The following is a 20510-nucleotide window of genomic DNA, read 5'->3' on the forward strand; positions in this document are numbered from 1 at the left end:
AAAATTCTGTTAGTTCAATGCTTTTTATAATAAAATTGGTTTTAAGTCGTGGAAGAGGCTGAGCAGGTGGTTGCCTTTCTTAAACGACAACCAACACCACTCTTATTAAACTCAAAACAAGACATGGCTGTTCAGAGAAATGCTCATTAGGGCTGAGAAAAATCGCTTTGCATGCAGCAAAAAACACATTATTCAACACACACCTCAGCTGGCTTTGATTCTGGAGGGCATTGATGAGCTTTTACGCACACACACGTGTAGTAGCTGCTCCCTCATTTGTGTGCATTGCATATATAATCATGATGATTCTTTGCGCAGTAATGCAATGGCTTCTGTCACCAGTGCCTTTCTAATCTTGTTCTTTTGTTTGCATTCTTCACAAGGCATGTCGCGTTTATTTGCCTTCCTCTTATGTAGGCTATCATAGCGTTGATTCCATAATGCGAGTTGCATTAAAAAGGCGTCAAACCGGATGATTCTGACGCGCAACACTAGAAAGACAACATTAACTACCCAAAGTACCCGACAGACCTCAGAGGATATCTTCGATTTTGCATGGAAATAAAATACGTTTTCGTAAAGATTTTCGTCGTGTTTTGCTCCTGGCATCACTCATCGGCGTAAAAGGCTGATCCTATTGCTGAGAGGGGGGGGGGCGCTGGCGCTGCGCCAGGGTCTGGCAAGTGCGCCTCCCTTTACCGCTGTTTGGCTTATTCATAGTTAGGGGTTTGGGTTTGGCTGTTTTTAAAAAGGCAAGCGCTGCTCTCAAGTTGATCAGTCGGCTCAGAAAACTTCTCCAGAGGGGAAAGTGTTTTTTGGAATCAGAAAGCCCAGAATTTCAGTACGACCAACTGCGCATCAACTGGGCAACACAGGACTATTAAGACTAAATCAAGTGTATCATTTTAAACATATATATATATACACAATACTCAACGGATTCTTGTTTCTATATTTTAAAGAGTTTTTGTTATTTTCCTCTTTTTTGAAAAAGATCCCGACCTGTGCTTTTACTTTTGCATGCGGACTTTTCCAAAGTTACTCTAATTTGCATCCAAAATTCCGATGACCGTCCGGAGACGCGTTTGCTCTCACATTTAGTCCTTGTTTATTTCTCACCTGAGATTACTTTTACTTTGAAGAACAGAAAAAAACATGATGCTTTTCGTGCTGGTTACATTTCTGACGGCGTTATCCATCGGTTTTGGCTCGTTTGTGCCTTGCGAGCCGTGCGATCAGAAGGCACTCTCTATGTGTCCTCCGGTGCCGGTGGGCTGTCAGCAGGTGAAGGAGCCCGGCTGCGGCTGTTGCTTGACTTGCGCTCTGGCGGAGGGTCAGGCGTGCGGTGTCTACACCGGTACATGCACCCACGGGCTGCGCTGCCTGCCGCGGAGCGGAGAAGAGAAGCCGCTTCACGCCCTGCTGCACGGCAAGGGAGTATGCACGAACGAGAAAGGATACAAACCATCGCACCCACCCGTCGGTAAGTGGACCAGAAAGATGCCTCTTGGTGTTATTAATAATTTATACATTGTTGCGTTTTGATAATGTGGATATTCTCAAAAACGATTTGGCGTATTTCTGCGCGCAATTTCATCGATGCGCAATTCGTGCGTTATATGCGGTTTCTGCATGTGGTTTAACTGTAATGCGATTTTGTGGCACAACGAAATTATATTTTTAATTTTTTTCGTGTGCTACACATCACGAGTGTTGGTGTACCTTAACTGGTAACGCACTGCGTTATCAACGTAAAAGTCCATGGTTCGACTCCCAGAGAACGCATACTTATAAAAAAGCATGCATAATTTAAATGCACTGTAAATCGCATTGGATTAAAGCGTCTGCTGGACTAATGAATAAAATGTACGTTTATTGAAGATAAACTACAATCCAACAACAGATTCCAAAACGCATACATGACTTTCAAGTATGGCTCAGTGCATGACTGGTTTATGTTTACATTGGCAATGCTTTTTGATGTGCTATTGACATTGCCACTTTACCTCTTTCTGAAGTGTGTATGGCACAGGTGTACGCACACCAGCAATGATATTCTCAGATTCTACGTTGGTCTGAATTTAGGTCCGTGTCTCTGAGTGGTGGGTTTGAGGGTCAGATTGCTGTAAATCCGAGGGGAGAAGGGTTACAGTGATGTGTGCCTATGTGGTAAATAAACTGTGTCCTACAAATTGGATGGTTTTGCATGTAACTTGTCCTATAAAGAGTAATCATGCATGTCTATTTACATGTATGCAACATGAGCTGCATTCAAACTATACATTTTTATCCGTTTATGTCCGTGGGCATCGAACCCACAACTTTTCTCTTTCTAGCTCAATGCTTTACTTGTTACGGTATAGGGACAAGAATGCATTACAGTACTCTCCTGCTTTTTTCAATAGTCAGCTTTAATGCCTAAGTCTCCCAGCCCCCATCTTCCTTTAGGCAACATCAATGCATGAAACAGCAAGAGAGAGGAATTTGCTCGATTCTGCTCGCATTGTTCCAAATATAGTGAAGACGGCACGACTGCACACATTCTTTGAAACAGTGGCAGACGGGGAAGTAGAAACACAGCCCGCGGGCTTTTACCGTGACCATGTGTGTACACAAAACACCCCCCCACCAGTGCACAGGTGCACATCAAAAACCTATTTGTCCCAGTATTTACACTCCGATGTTCTTGCTGGTTTTCCTCCTCTCACATGTGATTCAGCAGAATGTCGTCTTTGGAGACGATCCGCCAAGAGCTGTTGCCGAAGCACGGAGATGAATTTAGAGGGAACAGTTTCCAGCCTACCGTGGTATTTGGTTTCAGCTTGGTTTTACTAGCTGGGAAGGACAAACATGGATAGAAAAGGGGGAGAGAGAGGTTAGGCGTCCAGATTATGCCTTAGTTTCGCAATTACATAAAACAGAGAAAGAGAAATTTCTTATGCTTACCAGCACCAAACTGCCTGGTTAAATTTAACAGCTGCTGTGTGCATAATATGGTGCGGCATTGGTGCCTTACCTCCATATCGCTCCCGGCCTAAAGATTTGGTGTATTTGCGTTTATCAGGTGACTCCGGTTTATTATTATGCTCCACTTATGTTAAGATTGACATGTATTGCACATTTGCCAACGATTACAAGGGAGACTTTCTGTTTAAACATGTCGTGTGCCGTGTGGAGCTCGGATACTATTGCCAACAGATATGATTAAGTGACACAGGCTTCCTGCCAATCAAGCATGTAAAGGAATTTTAGGCTGTGTTCTTAAAGATTGCATGTTAAAAATGTACAAATCCAAAAAGCTCCCCTGTGCAGGCCAAAAGGATTCAGAATCTGATTTATGTGTTTTATTTTCCCACTAGAGACTATTCGTAACCAAACAACGATTACAAGAGAATGGAACGCAGTGGCTCTTGTTTGTCATCTCTTTGTGCCACAGGCCAAACTCTCATAAACTTGCATCATCGAAAGATATACAGATTGCTTCACTTAGTCGAAAGCACCCTTGCACTTTTTTTAAAAAACGACACCCAGCACTTTGGGTACAATTGCCCTTGATGTTATCTTTACATTTGGTTACAGCATATTTGTTTTAAATAATCCAAAACTACTGTACTGTGCACTGTACTCATATATCAAGTGCCCAGTCTGACTTTGCAAAGGTATGCAAGCGGGGAACCTATTTGGCACGCTTGAATGACTCCCAGTAAAGTTTAACTGCAGTTGGTTGGCGGGTGTATTTGTCACGGGCACCTGGAGGGGTGGTGAGCAACAGCTGGGGTGAAAATCAACACAGTAGCCTCATCTCTGTCAAAAAAATGTATTTCCTGGGCCGGGCCTTTACTAAATAGAAACATGTGTTTGGCTGACCAAACCAAGAAGTAAGGATTCGAGAAAGTGTTCTCACACTCCAACAATCGATTTAATCTGCATGCTTATACTTCACAAAATGAAATGTACAGGTTACAGACAGACAGCAGGGCTGAACCATGTGGTTTGGCTGAAGACTCCGACCTGTTGAAACTCCTTGTCGTGTGCTCTTGGGGGTTGGAGGGGGAGCTGCAGTGTCACGTTTCGTCAGGCAAGGAGAACAAAAGGTGCCTAATTTCTTGCCTGCAGCAAAGGTTCAGATGTGGTTTCGAATCGCTGCCTCGGTTTTGCTCTCTTGCGGGATTCTCATAGGGATGGAGAGGATGCAGTACAAGCCAAAAATGTTACTTTTCAGTAGTCGTGTTGTAAACGTTTCAGAAGCAGCTTGTCATATCCAGCTGTTGTCCTGAGGATCATGGGAAATACGCAGCCTGGCAGTGCGGATACAGAGTATACGAGCTCGGATTTAGAAGAGCTCAGATGGAAATTTGGCTTGCGTAGGATAGCTGGGGTTTTTAACGGTATAGGTAAAAAAGAACACGCCCTTAAGGCGTATCAGAACTACTTAGTATGAGGGACGGGCGGTATAGCCAAAATCATATAGCGTGGTATGGGTAATTGTATGTCGCGGTAATGCTATATCATGATACATTTAAGTTTGGTGAAAGATTAAACATGTGGCAATGTCTATTTTTAGATAATCATGTGAATGAAATACTTAAATACAAATAAAAAGTTACTGTCATGATTATTTATAGTAACTTGATGAGGGCCAACCAAAATGGTACCGATGTGATTATATATCCAAATGATCACTTTGGAGTTGCACATGGAGTCTCAATATCTTAATATCTTAGATACAGAAAGTTAACCATGTAGATGAGGAATGTTGTTCCTTTGATTCTCATGGTGGAAAGATGGGTCGCTGTCTTGTCTTTGTCTGAACTAATCCATGAGTGATCTATTCATGAAGAAACACCTGTAGAGTTCATGTTTCTCCGTTCGATGACACAAGACACGACCGGGTGATGGAGAGTCGCACACATGTTTTTTGAGCCTGACAGCCATTGACAGGTGTGATAAGTTTGCTTTGTCTTGAATTATAGGAGACTAGCAAGTTATGTGGCTTGTGTCTTGTTGGACGTAACTGATAGCACTGCATGGAAACTTCTAGGCCAGTGCACAAAGTGCGCAGCTCTTATAACGTTATTGCGTAATTTGCAAAAAAAAATTCAATATTAACGTTAATGAACAGTCCTGAAGTCCTGCAAGGTCATTATTTTGTGGATTCGTATAAAAGGGCACGTCTTTTTCTGGCACTTTGACTAATGTACTGCTTGCTGCGTTGGCCCAACACAGTGCGTGGACCGAGTCCAGGCTTTAAATATTTAGCAGTGGAATCTAGCCAGGGATGCCATGGTTGGTCTGTGACACAAACAGAGCAATGAAGGCCGAGACAAAGACTTGCCTGACTTTCAAAAGGGAGTTGGTCTGAATTTATAACAATAGTGAGATAGCGATCTCAAGAACCTAACTGTTACTAATAATTCAATAAGACGTTACATTCGCTGGGTGCTTTCACAAGCACCTTGTACTTGCATTCGTCAGCTTGTTTGGCAGAAAATTCAGTTACGCCAGACAACGCAACCCGAAAAGTGGGCTTGCTTTCATCGAGCTGTAAAAAACTTGGATATTCATGAAGTATAATTGGCCAGCGCACATGTGAATTATTAAACAGAACCCTATCGGATGCATCTCCTTTGGCCAGGCTCAGATCCCTCTATCTTAATGAAAAGTTTTGCAAGCCCAGAAAGAAAGACAGCCACACATGATACTGTACGTCTGGACTGGGAAGACTCCAACATCTTGGCACTTTGTCAGCACAGACCAACTAAACCTTTACAAGCTGGGAATCAGGAGCAAGGAAAAACTGATTCTGGTCTTTACTGGGAAAACTGTGCCATGGAGAAGTGGTTTTCAGAAACTAGGTTTAAGGTAAACTATGTATATTTGAGTCATGTGCACAATGCATGAAACCCTCATCATACCTTATCATACAATATTAACATCCTCACGCCAAGAGTCTATAGAATCATCAGCACTTTTGGTTACAATTTTCACATGCACATTTCTGAGAAAAAAAGGGTTGGCCATCTTGCTCTTTCCGAACACAAGAACTGTCCAAGTCCAAGTAACGCGACCCGGATCGGCTTCAGGTGAACCCGAAACCAGTCTAATTATACAGGGCTTCATTGGGCCTGATTAGTTTGGAAAATATGTAGTTTTGCACATCCCTTAAGCCCTACAAGATCTCAAATTCAGTTGCTTCTGGAGCCCAAATGTGCTAAGAAACCTGTACAGAAATTTCAGTCTGCCAAGTCATGGGTTGCCGGATTGATTTCAAAGAGACAGCCCATGCTCTGATTGTAACCTCAGAAGTCAGGAAAGCGATTCCTGTAATGATCGGGCGCCCGCCCCGTGTGTCTCTAGGTCAGACAGAGTCTTTCACCACCAGCCAGCCTAGGACACTCTGGCCCAGTCCACCACAGCAATGTGAAGCACTGGGACTCAAGGGAACTTTGGGGGCAACTATCTCAATCATTTCTGCTGGCTGCCTCGTCTGTCTGATAATGCCCCCTTGGCTGGATCCACAGGAATAGACATACAGGGACTACTCTGTATGTCTATTTCTGTTCTGTATAATGTTCTGCAGATATTAAAGGGATAGTTCAACCAAAAATGAAAATTGTGTTATAGTTAACTCACCCTCATGTTGTAACAAGCCTGTATATATTTCTATGTTCTGCTAAACAAAAAGGAAGATATTCGTAATCAAGCAGAAAATAGAAGCACCATTGACTCACATAGTAGGAAAAATACTACTATGGATGTCAGTGGTGCTTAAAACATTGCTCAACATATCTTCCTTTGTGGTAAGCAGAACAAAGAATTTAATGCAGGTTTGTAACAACATGAGGGTGAGTAAACGATGACAGAATTTCATTTTTGGGTGAAGTATCCCTGGGACACTCTACTTTTTTTGAAAATATGCTCATTTTCCAGCTCCCCTAAAGTTAAACATTTATTTTTTACTGTTTGAAATCCATTCAGCTGATCTCCGGGTCTGGCGGTACCACTTTTAGCATAGCTTAGCATAATCCATTGAATCTGATTAGACCATTAGCATCACGCTCAAAAATAACCAAAGAGTTTTGATATTTTCCCTATTTTAAAACTCAACTCTTCTGTAGTTACATCGTGTACTTAGGCCGATGGAAAATTAAAAGTTGTGATTTTTTTAGGCCGATATGGCTAGGAACTATACTCTCATTCTGGTGTAATAATCAAGGAGTTTGCTGCTGTAACATGGCTGCATGAGGCGCAATGATATTAAGCAGCGAAAATAGTCCCCTTGGTAATTTTAAACAGAGGTCTATTTTCGGGCACTGCGTAATATCATTGCTCCTCCTGCAGCCATGTTATGGCAGCAAAGCCCTTGATTATTATGCTGGAATGAGAGTATAGTTCCTAGCCATATTGGAAAATCGCAACATTTAATTTTCCGTCGGTCTTAGTACACGATGTAACTACAGAAGTTTTAAATAGGAAAAATATCGAAACTCTTTGGTTATTTTTTAGCGCGATGCTAATAGTCTAATCGGATTCAATGGATTATGCTAAGTTATGCTAAAAGTGGTACCGCCAGACCCGGAGATCGGCTAAATGGATTTCAAAACCCTAGGGGAGCTGAAAAAAAAGTGGAGTGTTCCTTTAAGCAATAAAGCAATGACATATAAACCTAATTCACACAGAAAGATGGTCCCAGAAAATTTCCGTAAAATTGGCAGAGAGGGTTCTGTGTGAACACAAACACGTTCCGTAAATGTTCTGGGATCGCTCCCGTAAAGAGGACCAAGATGCATTGACGTAACATTTACAGAATGCATTCTGTGTGAAGGGTGTGCGTAGTGAGGACGTGCATGTCATCGCAAAAAGAAGTTATCGTCCAGCTCTTTGACACGGGGGAATTAAATAAAGATTAACATTCATGACGAGAAATTATGAGCAAATTTCAGACGCTGCGGAAAAAAACTACCAAGTGCAGGACTTTAAATACTCATGTCCCGTGTCTTTATGGGATCGTTACGGCATGTGTGTGAATGCATGCAGATTCCGTAAAATTATTGGCAGTGTAAATGAACCAAAATCAAACAATCCCAGACAAATCCCGGACGCATTTTCTGTATATTTTCTGTAATCGCTGTGTGAAAAGTACTATAGTTTAACAACCGCAATGCGATAAGGCAAGAGATAACAGACACCAATTATTAATCTATCGATCTATCAGGGCCGCAAGATATATTGTTCATAATTTTTCACCGCAATATCGGAAATATGCATATTACCAAAACCATACAATATGAGAATACTTAAAAAGTTCTGTATAGTCAAAGTTTTAGGTCGATGCAGATAGCAGAGAGACTGTCGAGACAGAGAGAAATAGTGATGCTTACTTTTTCTAGAAAGAATATCAAACATGAAAGGTATTTATATAATTTTTAGCTTTTAAAGGGGTCATATTATCAGATTTTTTTAAAGATGTAAAATAAGTCTTTAGTGTCCTCAGAGTGCGTCAGGGTTATTATCGTAAACGAAAACTATCACGAAAACTGAAACTATTAGTGAAAAAACATTTTCGTTAACTGAAATAAAATAAAAACGAAGGTTTCTAAAAAAAACTAAAACTAAACTATAACTATAATGTGGACCTGTAAAACTAACTAAAACTAACTAAAATTTAGGAAAACAAAACTTGCGTTTTCGTTTTTTAAATGTTATTGGATCAGCAGTTGAACACGGAGTCACCCATATTACCGGATCATAAGCAAATGAGCAGACGTTGCTGAATCATTAATGACCAATAGGTGGCAGTCTATTAGAACTCCTGACCTGCACAGCAGCGTCACGTGATGTTCGGTTCAGAAAACATCATCTTGTTGCTAACGGCTAGTTTAGTAAGACAATTTGTTTCTGCTGGCAAACCATTACAATGACTGAAAAAGGCTTAATTATCTCTACACGGAAGCATTAAAATGTTAAATATGGCTGAAAACGCTAACACCAACCACTTGCTTGGCAGTGTTAGCTGACGCTTTTTGGTTGCTATGATACAGAATGTCCGCTTAACTAATCTGAAACTATTATATGCCTTTGCGGATAATCAACAAATAATATTATATATTAATATTTAGTCAACAAATAAGCATTTTATGTTAGTACAGCGATCTCTTCTGGTACAGAAATGGACACTCATAGGCAGAACATTAAACTTTGCATTGATTTTCAGTTGTTGTGCACAGACATAAGTTTGTACAAGTAAGATGTGCTGAAATAAATTTACTGTGCTGAAATAAACATATGCATGATTGTTTCAATGCAATGCTGGGTTGTTTTAACTCATGTTTGTGTTAACAACCCAGCATATGATTATTTATAACCAAACATGTATATTTATACATGTATATTATATTTACCCAAATAACACAACAGAATTTAGAGTGTTGGTTGGTGTGGTATTTGTCCCGGCCTTTGATTGATAGTACTAAATAAACAAAACTTTTTTTAAATCCTCTTATTCTCATCGTATTTTCAACATTTCCAGATTTGGCAAGGTGTATGTACACAACCATGATATTATGCTAAAGACTAAAACTATACTAAAACTAAATAAAAACTAAAATAATGATTTTTGAAAAATAGAAACGAAATCAAAACTATTTATGCACCACTAAAAATAACTAAAACTAAACTGAAATAAAATAACACATTACAAAACGAAATAAAAATAAAAACTAATATTTTTTTTAAAAACTATAATAACCCTGGAGTGCGTATGTGAAGTTTTAGCTCAAAATACCCCACAGATAATTAATTATAGCGTGTTAAAATTGCCACTTTGTAGGTGTGAACAAAAATTTATCGTTTTTGGGTGTGTCCTTTAAAATGCAAATGAGCTGATGAAATGCAAACACTGATCACCATGATGGTGGTTTGTTGAATCGAAACTCAATTGTGCTGTCAATAATTTTTTCACTCTCTGCATTAAATGACAGTGCCGTGGTTGGATAGTGCAGATTAAGGGGTGGTATTATTGTAATAAGACTCCCAACTACGTCACAAAACTAGCAAAATCTGAATAACTGAATGGTGTACCAAAACTAAGTTACCGGGTTGTTTTTTTTCACATTTTCTAGGTTAATTAAAGCACCAGGGACCCAATCAAGCACTTAAACATGGAAATAGTCAGAATGTCATGATATGACCCCTCTAAATATATTTTAAACTTAAAGCATTACTATATTGCATTTCATACATCGCATCATTTAGCAAGTTATTACTATCATCTTCTGTTTCTTTTCTGGACATACTATATCTGGCTTCTACCTCCACAGTAGTTATTTTCAAACTTGTCCAACAGTTTTCGACTTTGAGTATTTGAGGACATATAGTGGAACAGCTAGTTACCGTTAGAGCCATGAGTCCTGCTTTGCTTTAAGCATATGTAGTTTGTTCTGCAATATCTCTGCATTTGCCCTAAACACATGGTGACAGTTACTACTCAGTCTTAGATACTTGTGGGTCAAGAGCTTGCGGTCACCATGGTGTTATGGTTATTCTGATTCAAAGTCCTCAAGTATGGCTTTCAGCTGTTAAAGATCCCTTGAAAGGTGTTTTTTGTTCACCCTACAAAACCCTGTTGTCTTGCAAGTTCTCTTTTAGGGAAAGAAAATTCAGTTGTAAAATCAGATACAAAGGCTGGTGTGTTCAAAGTAAAAGTATTAACTATGTACACAAAACGCTAAGAAACAGTGATAAAATTCTCACCAAAGATCAACATTAAGTCTTAGATATTGGTGTAGTGGTCGGATTGGCAATGAGATGTTTATTTGGTATTGGTTTAGTGAAGTAGGCATACGATTTCAAGTATGGACACTTGTAAAAGTGAGATAAATTGGATGGGGGATGTCATCACCTGTTGACACCCCCCTTTTGTAAACAAATGCATTGAAGATATTTGGTGTCAAAACAGTTGCTTTCGTTTGGTTAACTCTTCAGATTCTCATTAGCAAACAGGAAGACAGCATATCTCTGACCTGAAGATCGTTCTGAATTCATAAATCAAAATTTACAGTCTGTTTAAAACATGTCAGCTGTGAAATGGATCTTTAGATGTAAACGTGTGGCTATTACATAATAAAAGTCAATCATTTTCACCTGATGGACAGAAAAAAAGAGGAACCCGAATTATAGCTACAGACCGAAATAGAGCCACTTTTTACAGAAATCACCCACCTAGCAACCGCATAGCGACGTACTAAAAATGTAAGAGCACCAAAGCAACAGCAGTGGCGGCCGGTGACTTCTTTTTTTGAGGGCACTCGATGCGAAGTTCGTCACACCATGTATGTAGCCCGTCATGTGTGTGGTTCGTAATTTCAAAATATGTGTTCTGCGTGTCGAGTGCATCACGTGTCTTGTCAAAATAAGTGTCTGCTGCAGACGCATCTAAAGAGTTTATGATAAAAGAGACGCTCGCGTTTGCCAGATACTCGCTTAATCTCATGCGTAATCAGAGTTTACTGTTAAGTGAGTGTCTTATAAATGGTTTTGACACGTGTGCAGCAGGCATTTATTTTGACAAAACACGCAATTCACATGGTTGGCAACAAAGACATATTTTGAATTTGCGCCCCTTGGAAAAGCAGTTAAGATCCGCTATTGCGCAACAGCATGGCAATGCTCTGATATCCACACACAACACCGTTAAACAAAAATCACCTATAAAATGTAGTTATAAAACCGGAATTTATTAATTACATATTTAGTTAATAGTGCTTGTTTGATTCTCTTTGTGTCGTCTAGATCGTGAGTCTATTGAACATGATGATACTGTTAAACCAGAAACAACTGAAGACCAGCTTCCTAAAATTCCCCTTTACCCCAAACCAGACGTGATGAGCAGGAAGAAACAAGATGCCGTGCGCAATAACAGGAAGAAACTGCAGGAGAAGCTTCGCATTTTTGGGCACACGGATTACTCGCCTCTTCCCATGGACAAGCACGAGCCAGAATTTGTAAGTTATGCATTACAGTGGTTGTTAAACAGTAGGGATGGTTAACCGGTGAGATGATGATGTAACGTCTCGTGTGTTTGTTTGACAGGGTCCCTGCAGGAGGAAGCTGGATGGAATCATTCAGGGCATGAAAGACACATCTCGCGTCATGGCTCTTTCCCTGTACCTTCCCAACTGTGACAGAAAAGGTTTCTTTAAGCGTAAGCAGGTAAGATTAAAAATAATATACTTAATACTTTAATAGTATACATCATCATAATATAGTTATCTGTGCTGGATAGCTATAATAACATGCTTTATATATTAAAAAACAATGAGGTAGACCATTAAATGAAAACACGGAATAGGCTTTATGCCCAGCTGCACTACTTCCTGAACTTCAGCCAGCTCCTTGTTTCCTGTCTGCCATTATTGGACAAACTGATTAATCGAGGTGTGCCTGACCTCAGTAGTCACAACAACAATAATCAGACACACCTGGATTAATCAGTTTGTCCAATAATGGAAGACAGGAAACAAGGAGCTGGCTGAAGTTCAGGAAGTAGTGCAGCTGGGCATAAAGCCTATTTCAAGATATTTCATCTCATTTCATTATTTAACTTAAATAAACAGATAATATGATTATTCATAATAAATATGAACGTGGACCACAAATTCAGTCATTAGGGTCAATTTTTTTTACATTTGAGATTTATACATCATCTAAAAGGTAAATAAATAGCTTTCTGTTGATGTATGATGTTTGTTAGGATAGGGCAGTATTTCCCAGATATCTGAGGGTGCAAAAAATCTAAATATTGAGAAAATTGGCTTTAAATTTGTCCAAATAAAGTCCTTAGCACCTTCATCCACTCACAAAAATAGGTTTTGATATTTTTACGGTAGGAAATGTACAAAAAATCTTCATGGCACATGATCTTTACATAATATCCTAATGATTTTTGGCATAAAAGAAAAATTGATCATTTTGACCCAAACAATGTATTGTTGGCTGTTGCTACAAATATACCCATGCTACATAAGATCAGGGTCACAAATATGGCATCAGGTCAAAAACAGCTTCATATTATATAACAAGAAGTTAATAAATAAACAGTAATACAAGTACAACAGGTTCTTAAAGTCTGAGACCACTACTAAAAGGTTTTTTGATGCAACATTTTTGTTGCATTGCATTGTTAACAAAATTATTTAAGTTTTTTTTAACAAACTCAGTTTTTGGTATGTCCCCTTTTGCTATAGTAACAGCATGCATTTGAGCTGGCATGGGAAGTTTTGCAAAACTCGCTGATCCATGTTATCCCAGCATGATTTGAGCACGTTCCAAAGAACATCTTGTATGCTTCAATGAAAGAAAGAAAATCTGACCTTTTGTACAAAGGATCTAACACGGTCACAATTTGCATACATTTTGTAAACAACCCAGAAATAGTGCAGAATCTCAAATGTTTTTTCTTCGTTTTGCATTTGAACTTAACGACAACAAAACTATTTATGCACCATTATATTTATGCTATTTTCATTACATATCATGTTTTAGTGTGGTATCAGAATTTTAGATGCAACCACGATTGAAGGAGCTGTATTGCGAAATAGATGATATAAAAGTATTAGTCCATTTTCTTTAAAAAAAAGTCCAGATAATTTACTCACCACCATGTCATCCTAAATGTTGATGTCTTTCTTTGTTCAGTCGAGAAGAAATTATGTTTTTTTGAGGAAAACATTCCAGGATTTTTCTCATTTTAATGGACTTTAATGGACCCCAACACTTAACAGTTTTAATGCAGTTTAAAATTGCAGTTTCAAAGGACTCTAAATGATCCCAAACGAGGCATAAGGGTCTTATCTAGCGAAACAATTGTGATTTTTGCACTTTTAAACCACAACTTCTCGTCTATCTCCGGTCATGTGACGCACCAGCGCGACCTCACGCAATACGTCATCACGTCAAGAGGTCACGGATGATGTATGTGAAACTACGCCCCAATGTTTACAAGTGTGGAGAAAAAGGACCGTTCCTACGTTGTTGTATGTCGAATGATACTAATTAATGTCTTTGTGTCCGTTTATTGTTTAAAATGGTCCGCAAATGTGCATTCTATATATGTAACACGTGACCTTTCCACGGCATTACGCAATTGCGTGAGGTCGCGCTGGCGCGTACCAAGACCGGAGACAGTTGTGGTTTAAAAGTGCATTTTTTCTTGTAAAAAATGACAATCGTTTCGCTAGATAAGACCCTTATGCCTCGTTTGGGATCATTTAGAGTCCTTTGAAACTCCGTTGAAACTGCAATTTTAAACTGCATTAAAACTGTTACTTGTTGGTGTCCATTAAAGTCCATTAACATGTTTTCCTCAAAAAACATACTTTCTTCTCGACTGAACAAAGAAAGACATCAACATTTTGGATGACATAGTGGTGAGTAAATTATCTGGATTTTTTTTTTTTTTTTTTAAGAAAATTGACTAATCCTTTAATGCTTGAGAACCTTTATATTATAATCAAGTGCCCATTCTCTTAGTGTTAACTAAAAAAAACACCCAACAGAAATTGCAGAGTATATGCCATCACACCACCCAGCATTAGTTCCCAAGTAAGTTGGGTGTTAACTTATTGCTGGAAATAGCAATCTGACCCTTTTGTTTTCCTCACCCTGCAGTGCAAACCATCCCGCGGCCGGAAACGAGGCATCTGCTGGTGCGTGGACAAATACGGAGTGCAGCTGCCCGGCACCGACTACAGCGGCGGCAACATCCAGTGCAAAGATCTGGAGAACAGTAACAACAACGAGTGAGAATTCAAGCCACCCTGATCACCAGACCTAGGGCCCACCTCCTTTTCCTGTCTACCAATCCACCCGCCAGTCACTTTGAGATTTTGATGCGAAACGAAACGAAATAATGGAGCAACTATTAAAAATACGAAAAACATGGTCAAATAAACCACGGGAATCGTTTTGACTGAGCGCTCGTCTTTAAATCACTGGACTCAGCCAATCGGAGGAGAAATGGTTCCCAGCAAAAATGGTTAAAAATATATACGTACAATTATATATTTTTATAAAAGCTGGGTGTTCAGCACCATACTGTTTTGTTTAAAGTTAACATAAAACAAAAAACACTTTAAAAAAAAAGAAGATATATGGCATGTTAAACATTAACAGGGCTATCTTGGTCTCTTTTGCTGTCAAGGTATGAAATAGATAGCAGGAAGTAAAACACAATTCTTTGTTTGCTTTCCAAAAAAGATAAATCGCATAGGGTAGAGATCTGTTGTTAATGCCATCTCTATCTGTTTAAAATTTTTTTGTTTTGTTTTGGTCCTGTCAAAGCACTTATTCAATGGAAAAACCTGCTTGGAAATGTGTAACTTCACCAGATTCAGTGTATGCGTGTGTAAGCATGTGCATACAAGTGTGTGAACTAAAATACAGCGACAAACAATGCCTTTTTGTGACACGTCCGTCCCAGAACACAGTGACCCCCCATTAGACAAATCTGTTTTAGTGACTTTTTGACTGTGTAGAGCTTACCTAACACGCCAACCGTGCCTATGTAAACAGATGCATCCATGCACATTTACACGGGTCAGCTGACCGACATCTCCTTTTTATTTAGGAGACCGGTGTGAAATCTCATTGGTGTCTAGAAAAAAAGAAGAAAAGGCCACTCGGGAATGTTTTTCACAATTTCAGACATTACGGTATCTGTCTTGATATTCGGGCAGATGTCGTAACCCCTAAACACATCCAGCATTTAGGTTTGAACTTGTGTTTGAGTTTCTTTCTTTGTAATGATTATTTTTCTAATGTTTTAACTTTTAATTATGCGTTTTGAGGTATTGACAGTCCATATTTGAGCCATAGACTATGTGGTTTCACTGAAATGGTGTAATATTACTTTTAGGATCTTGAATGTGTTTCGTTCTTTTGTTTTTGTTTTGTTTACCATGTTATCCTAAACAACCACAACAACCGGGTGCCTAGCTAGGAGAGGAGTTGTGTATTTTAGCATATCGTCAATTTGCATAGTTCCAGAACTCGGTCATTTGAATGCAGGTCTGACCACTTTTTAAGCTCCACCCACTCTGACTGTTCACCAATCAGTAATAGCCGTTTTGGTTATTCGGGCACAGTGACTGGACATTTCAGTTGTTATTTGTCATTTCTCATCGATGCTATTACGTAAGAGGCACGGTGCAGCCAGAAGTTAGACTTACATGTACCGCATCATTTTACGGGAGTTTCTGCGCACGAGTCTCAGTGCCTTTTCTGCATGCAAATACATTTGAATGGTGACGTGAATGTTACACAATAGCCAAGGGGACAAACACAGGGCGAACCTTTCTGTATTGACGAAGGACCTCAATTGCGTTCAAATATAGAAGCAGATTTAAAAAATAATCAAAACGATTGCATTGTATGTTAAGCAGCTATCGAATATCACTCCCTGGGGTTAGGCTAAGATAGGGGGAGAGTTTGGTCACGACCAGCTCCAGCAAGTGCTAGCTCATTTCATGTTATTTCTCTTCAAGAATATAAGCTGACGTTTGCTTCGACAAAGACTGCAAACGTGTGTCATATATCTCACGAGAGTATTTTCAGTGACTTATTTCAATCAAAGCAGGGAAACTTACCGGTTAGCTCTTGGTGAACGAGCGAAGCCATCGCCTGCCACGACGGGTCAGTCCGGATTTGATTTCAGGGCCCGAATGATCGTCGTTTTAACAGCTGGGAGGGGGCCATAAAATAGTCAATACCATTCGTATCACCCAGAACCAGGCCCAAACTTAACCTGCAGACTTGGTCTTATAAAATATATTTAACCATGTTTAAATGATATATTAGTCGGCGACAGATCCGTGTGCAGATTTTGTGTGGGCCTGCCCATAGTTTTTTTGCATAATAATAAAGCATGTATCCGTGGCATGTGATAAAATGAATAGTGAATGACGATCGGCTCTCAATTCGAAGGTAGCAAGAAAGAGAGGTCAGGGTTTTGCAGGTTTGTAGAGTACGTCGAAGAGGCCAAGTCGCCTCTGTTATTGCACATATAGCCTTACGGGTGTCTGGCACCAGAGGGCAAAATCAGTAGACAGCATTATCCTGATCCACGTTGAAGCCCCCTCCCCATTTAAACAAGCAGCTTGCACTTAATTTGTTTACTGCCACACGTTTAGTGCCGTCTCTTTAAAAAGGAAAGTGAATCTCAGTTCGGGTATAAAAGCAGGAGCGGGCCTGCCCGAGTACCTTTGACAGGGGCTTCGCAGCCCAAGCCTGAAACCCACATCATCATTTAGTGGGTAAACCAGTAATACCAGTCACAGTCTATTCTCCATATACTCTTAAAGGAACACTCACCCAAAAATGAACATTTTGCACTCAACAACTTGTGTCGTTTCAAACCATTCTTCACGTGAGAGGGTGTCAAACACAAAAAAACATACGAGCACTGTAAAAGTGGTCAGTAAGACCAATTTTTTTACATCCGTCCCCTTTCGTAGTAAATGCATTTAAAATTTTTGTTCCACGAAACAAAAACAGGAGTCACGTGAGTTTGGAACGACATGATGTTGAGTTACAACAAAGTTTTTATTTTAGGGTGCACTACTCCTTTAATACACTTTAAGTCTCAGTGATATCCGGGGAGCAGGAGAGAAGGTGAAGGCCTTAAGCGGTGATCTCGTGCAGGGCTTCACTATCACAACACATCATTACAAATCACAGTAGATTGCTTAGACGGACAACCGGAGTTGTCGGAATCTGATGAGCAGGGTCGCACGGCAAACGGGGGACCCACGGTAACTTATCCATGACACAGGCCACTCGACGGCTGAAACGGTTTAAAAGGTGTCAGGAGTCCATATTGAAGTGCTTTTGTCAAGCACTGAACGTTTCAAGACGATGCGCTATGGCTGAAAACGTTTCCCCAGGTGGTGGGTGTCAGATGTGAGAATGTGAACGAAAACTGTGATTTGAATCCGTCCTGATTTGTAATAAGATGTATACGACTTGCAACCTGTTGCTTGTGTGCAATCTGCTTTCATCAGATTCCGATTTTCGTACATGACTTGGGTAGACAGCATTCATAGCCTACACTACAGTAGTTAATGACAGTTTATCTTTCTTCTCTGAATGCATAACAGTTTTTTTTCTTCTTGCTTAATGTTTTTTATGGATGAGATAAGACTTGATGATTGACCATCTAAATGTGGCATAAACCGGCATGTGAAAAGACTCAATAGTGGCTGGAGGACTCTAAAATGTTCAGCATTTGGAACTCTTGATAAAACCCAATAAAATGGGGAAAAAATGAAAAAAAAGCTCAAATTATGAAAAAGTGAATATCACTGTGTAATATTTATTCAACTTGTAATTTATGTACTCTTTTAACCTTTGTCTGTTTTTTGTTATGACAAAGCATTTATTTAAATAAAGTTATGTATTCATTTAAGCTTGTGCAATAAATTTATTCGTAATGACTGATATTTGTTCTTGTTTATGAGAACAACTTGAAGATATTTGTATTATCACATGTCATGCCATTAAATTAATATCCAGCACTTTTTGCATGCAGATATAAAGCAAACACACACTGTCACATTACACAGCACAAAACGAAATCTTGATAAAACAGCATTAACAATTACTATTAAATTAGAAACAAGAATCATTATTCATAATATGTGACCCTGGACCACAAAACCAGTCATAATGTCAATGTTTGATGAATCTTCTATGAAGAAATAAGCTTTCCATTGATGTATGAATTGTTAGGATAGGACAATATTTGGCCGAGATACAACTAGCTGAAAATCTGGAGTCCTTAGCAACACATATTACTAACAATAAATATATATTTTTTTGTATATTTACGGTAGAAAAAAACTTTATGGCACATGATCTTTCGCATAAAAAAATCTATAATTTTTACCCATACAATGTATTGTTGGCGATTGCTCCAAATATACCCATGCAACTGGTTTTGTGGTCCAGGGTGACATACTGATACTATTCAAAATGCATTGCTTATAAGTGGCCATACATGAGGATTAAAAATAAGCTTTTTCGATAACATTCGGGACCTTATATTGTCACCACAAACATAATTGCGACTCATTCCTTTTGAATGTAATGCAGTACATGGAAGTACACACATTTGTTAAAAAACATTAAAATACAAATCAAAACAAAACATTACATACACAATCTCATACTGACCTATACACTAAAAATGTATGACGGTGCTTCAAGATGCCATCCATCAATGGATTGGTTATTTTTACCCATGTTGGGTAAATATTGGACAAACACATGCTGGGTTAAAAATGACCCAATGCTGGGTCAATTTTAACCCAGCGGTGTGTTCTCTCCAATGTTTACCTAATATGGGTCAAAAATAACTCAATCCGATTGTAGAGTGTAGATTCACCATTTTTGGCTGATTGGTTAACATCTGAATAACCTTTCTGTTTCAAAAAGGGTTCTTTATATTATAAAGAGGTATGAAAGAAACGGTTCTTCTAAGAACCTTTGACTGAATGTCAAATTCTTTGAGGAACCAAAAATGCTTTCTGCTACACTGTCAGGAAAATGGTCCAATAATGGTCCTTAGCTGTCACTGGGGCAGTACCCTTTCGAAAAGTACACCTTTGCACCTAAAGAGTTCATATTAGTACCTCAGATGTACAAATTTCCACCAATAAGTGCATATTAGTACTTCAAAGGTACATATCGTTACCTAAATGGTACATATTAGGACCGTATAAAAGGGTACTGCCCCAGTGACAGCTTGGGACCATTTTTGACATTTTTTTCGGTCAGTGTATGGTATCTCTCTGAAGAATTCGTTAAGCATCTTTATTTTTAAGAGTGTTGTCTGTGTAAAGTTGTTTCATGCTGTTCGATGGGCAAATCCGACATGTTAAAGAAGTCTACAAAGAGAAAACATAGAGCAAACTCCACTCACAGTTCATCCAACCAGAATAATATCAAATAATCATTTTTACTCACTAATTCATAAATAAAATAATACTTTCACATTACTGTTTTAAATCCTCTGAAATGTTGCCATTTAAATTTGTTTCTGTAATCAACTAGATAACCAACTGAAGGATGAAGGTGTTGCACAATGCCACAGATGAACCATTTTTGTATGTATGGTCCCATAAAGAACCATTAAAGGGATCGTTCACCCAAAAATGAAAATTCAGTGATCATTTTCTCATCCTCATGTTGTTCAAAACCTCTATTAATTTCTATTAAGATATTTTGATACATGAACCATCTGATTGAACCATCAAGCATACAGCTGATTGTAACTATTGACTTCCATAGTAGAAAAACAAATATGAAAGTATTGTGATAAATGATGAAGATGATATTTTAATAAATGATTGTAAACACACTAGGATGGTCCTTATTTTTCAACTTTTAAAAGTTCATGCTCTCACCCCACCAATATGTTTGAATAAAAAAAATTGATATTAATTAATATTTAAAGG

At 38.9% G+C, this 20510-nt stretch overlaps 1 protein-coding gene across 2 annotated transcripts; it reads left to right on the forward strand.

Annotated features, from left to right (window-relative positions):
- Positions 1–510: 510 nt before the first annotated feature.
- Positions 511–18460, forward strand: igfbp5b (insulin-like growth factor binding protein 5b). 2 transcript variants are annotated; one of them, XM_065252278.2, is made up of 4 exons: positions 511–1483; positions 11878–12002; positions 12091–12210; positions 14668–18460. In XM_065252278.2, exons 1-4 carry the CDS (start codon positions 1156–1158, stop codon positions 14800–14802), a joined length of 708 nt encoding a protein of 235 aa, XP_065108350.1. In that variant the 5' UTR covers positions 511–1155; the 3' UTR covers positions 14803–18460. The 2 variants fall into 2 exon arrangements, with proteins under 2 accessions (XP_065108350.1, XP_065108348.1); XM_065252276.1 differs by having other exon boundaries at positions 524–1483; positions 11791–12002.
- The last annotated feature ends 2050 nt before the right edge of the window (positions 18461–20510 follow it).

Source organism: Paramisgurnus dabryanus, chromosome 15 (genome assembly GCF_030506205.2).
Source record: "Paramisgurnus dabryanus chromosome 15, PD_genome_1.1, whole genome shotgun sequence".
Classification (NCBI taxonomy): domain Eukaryota; kingdom Metazoa; phylum Chordata; class Actinopteri; order Cypriniformes; family Cobitidae; genus Paramisgurnus; species Paramisgurnus dabryanus.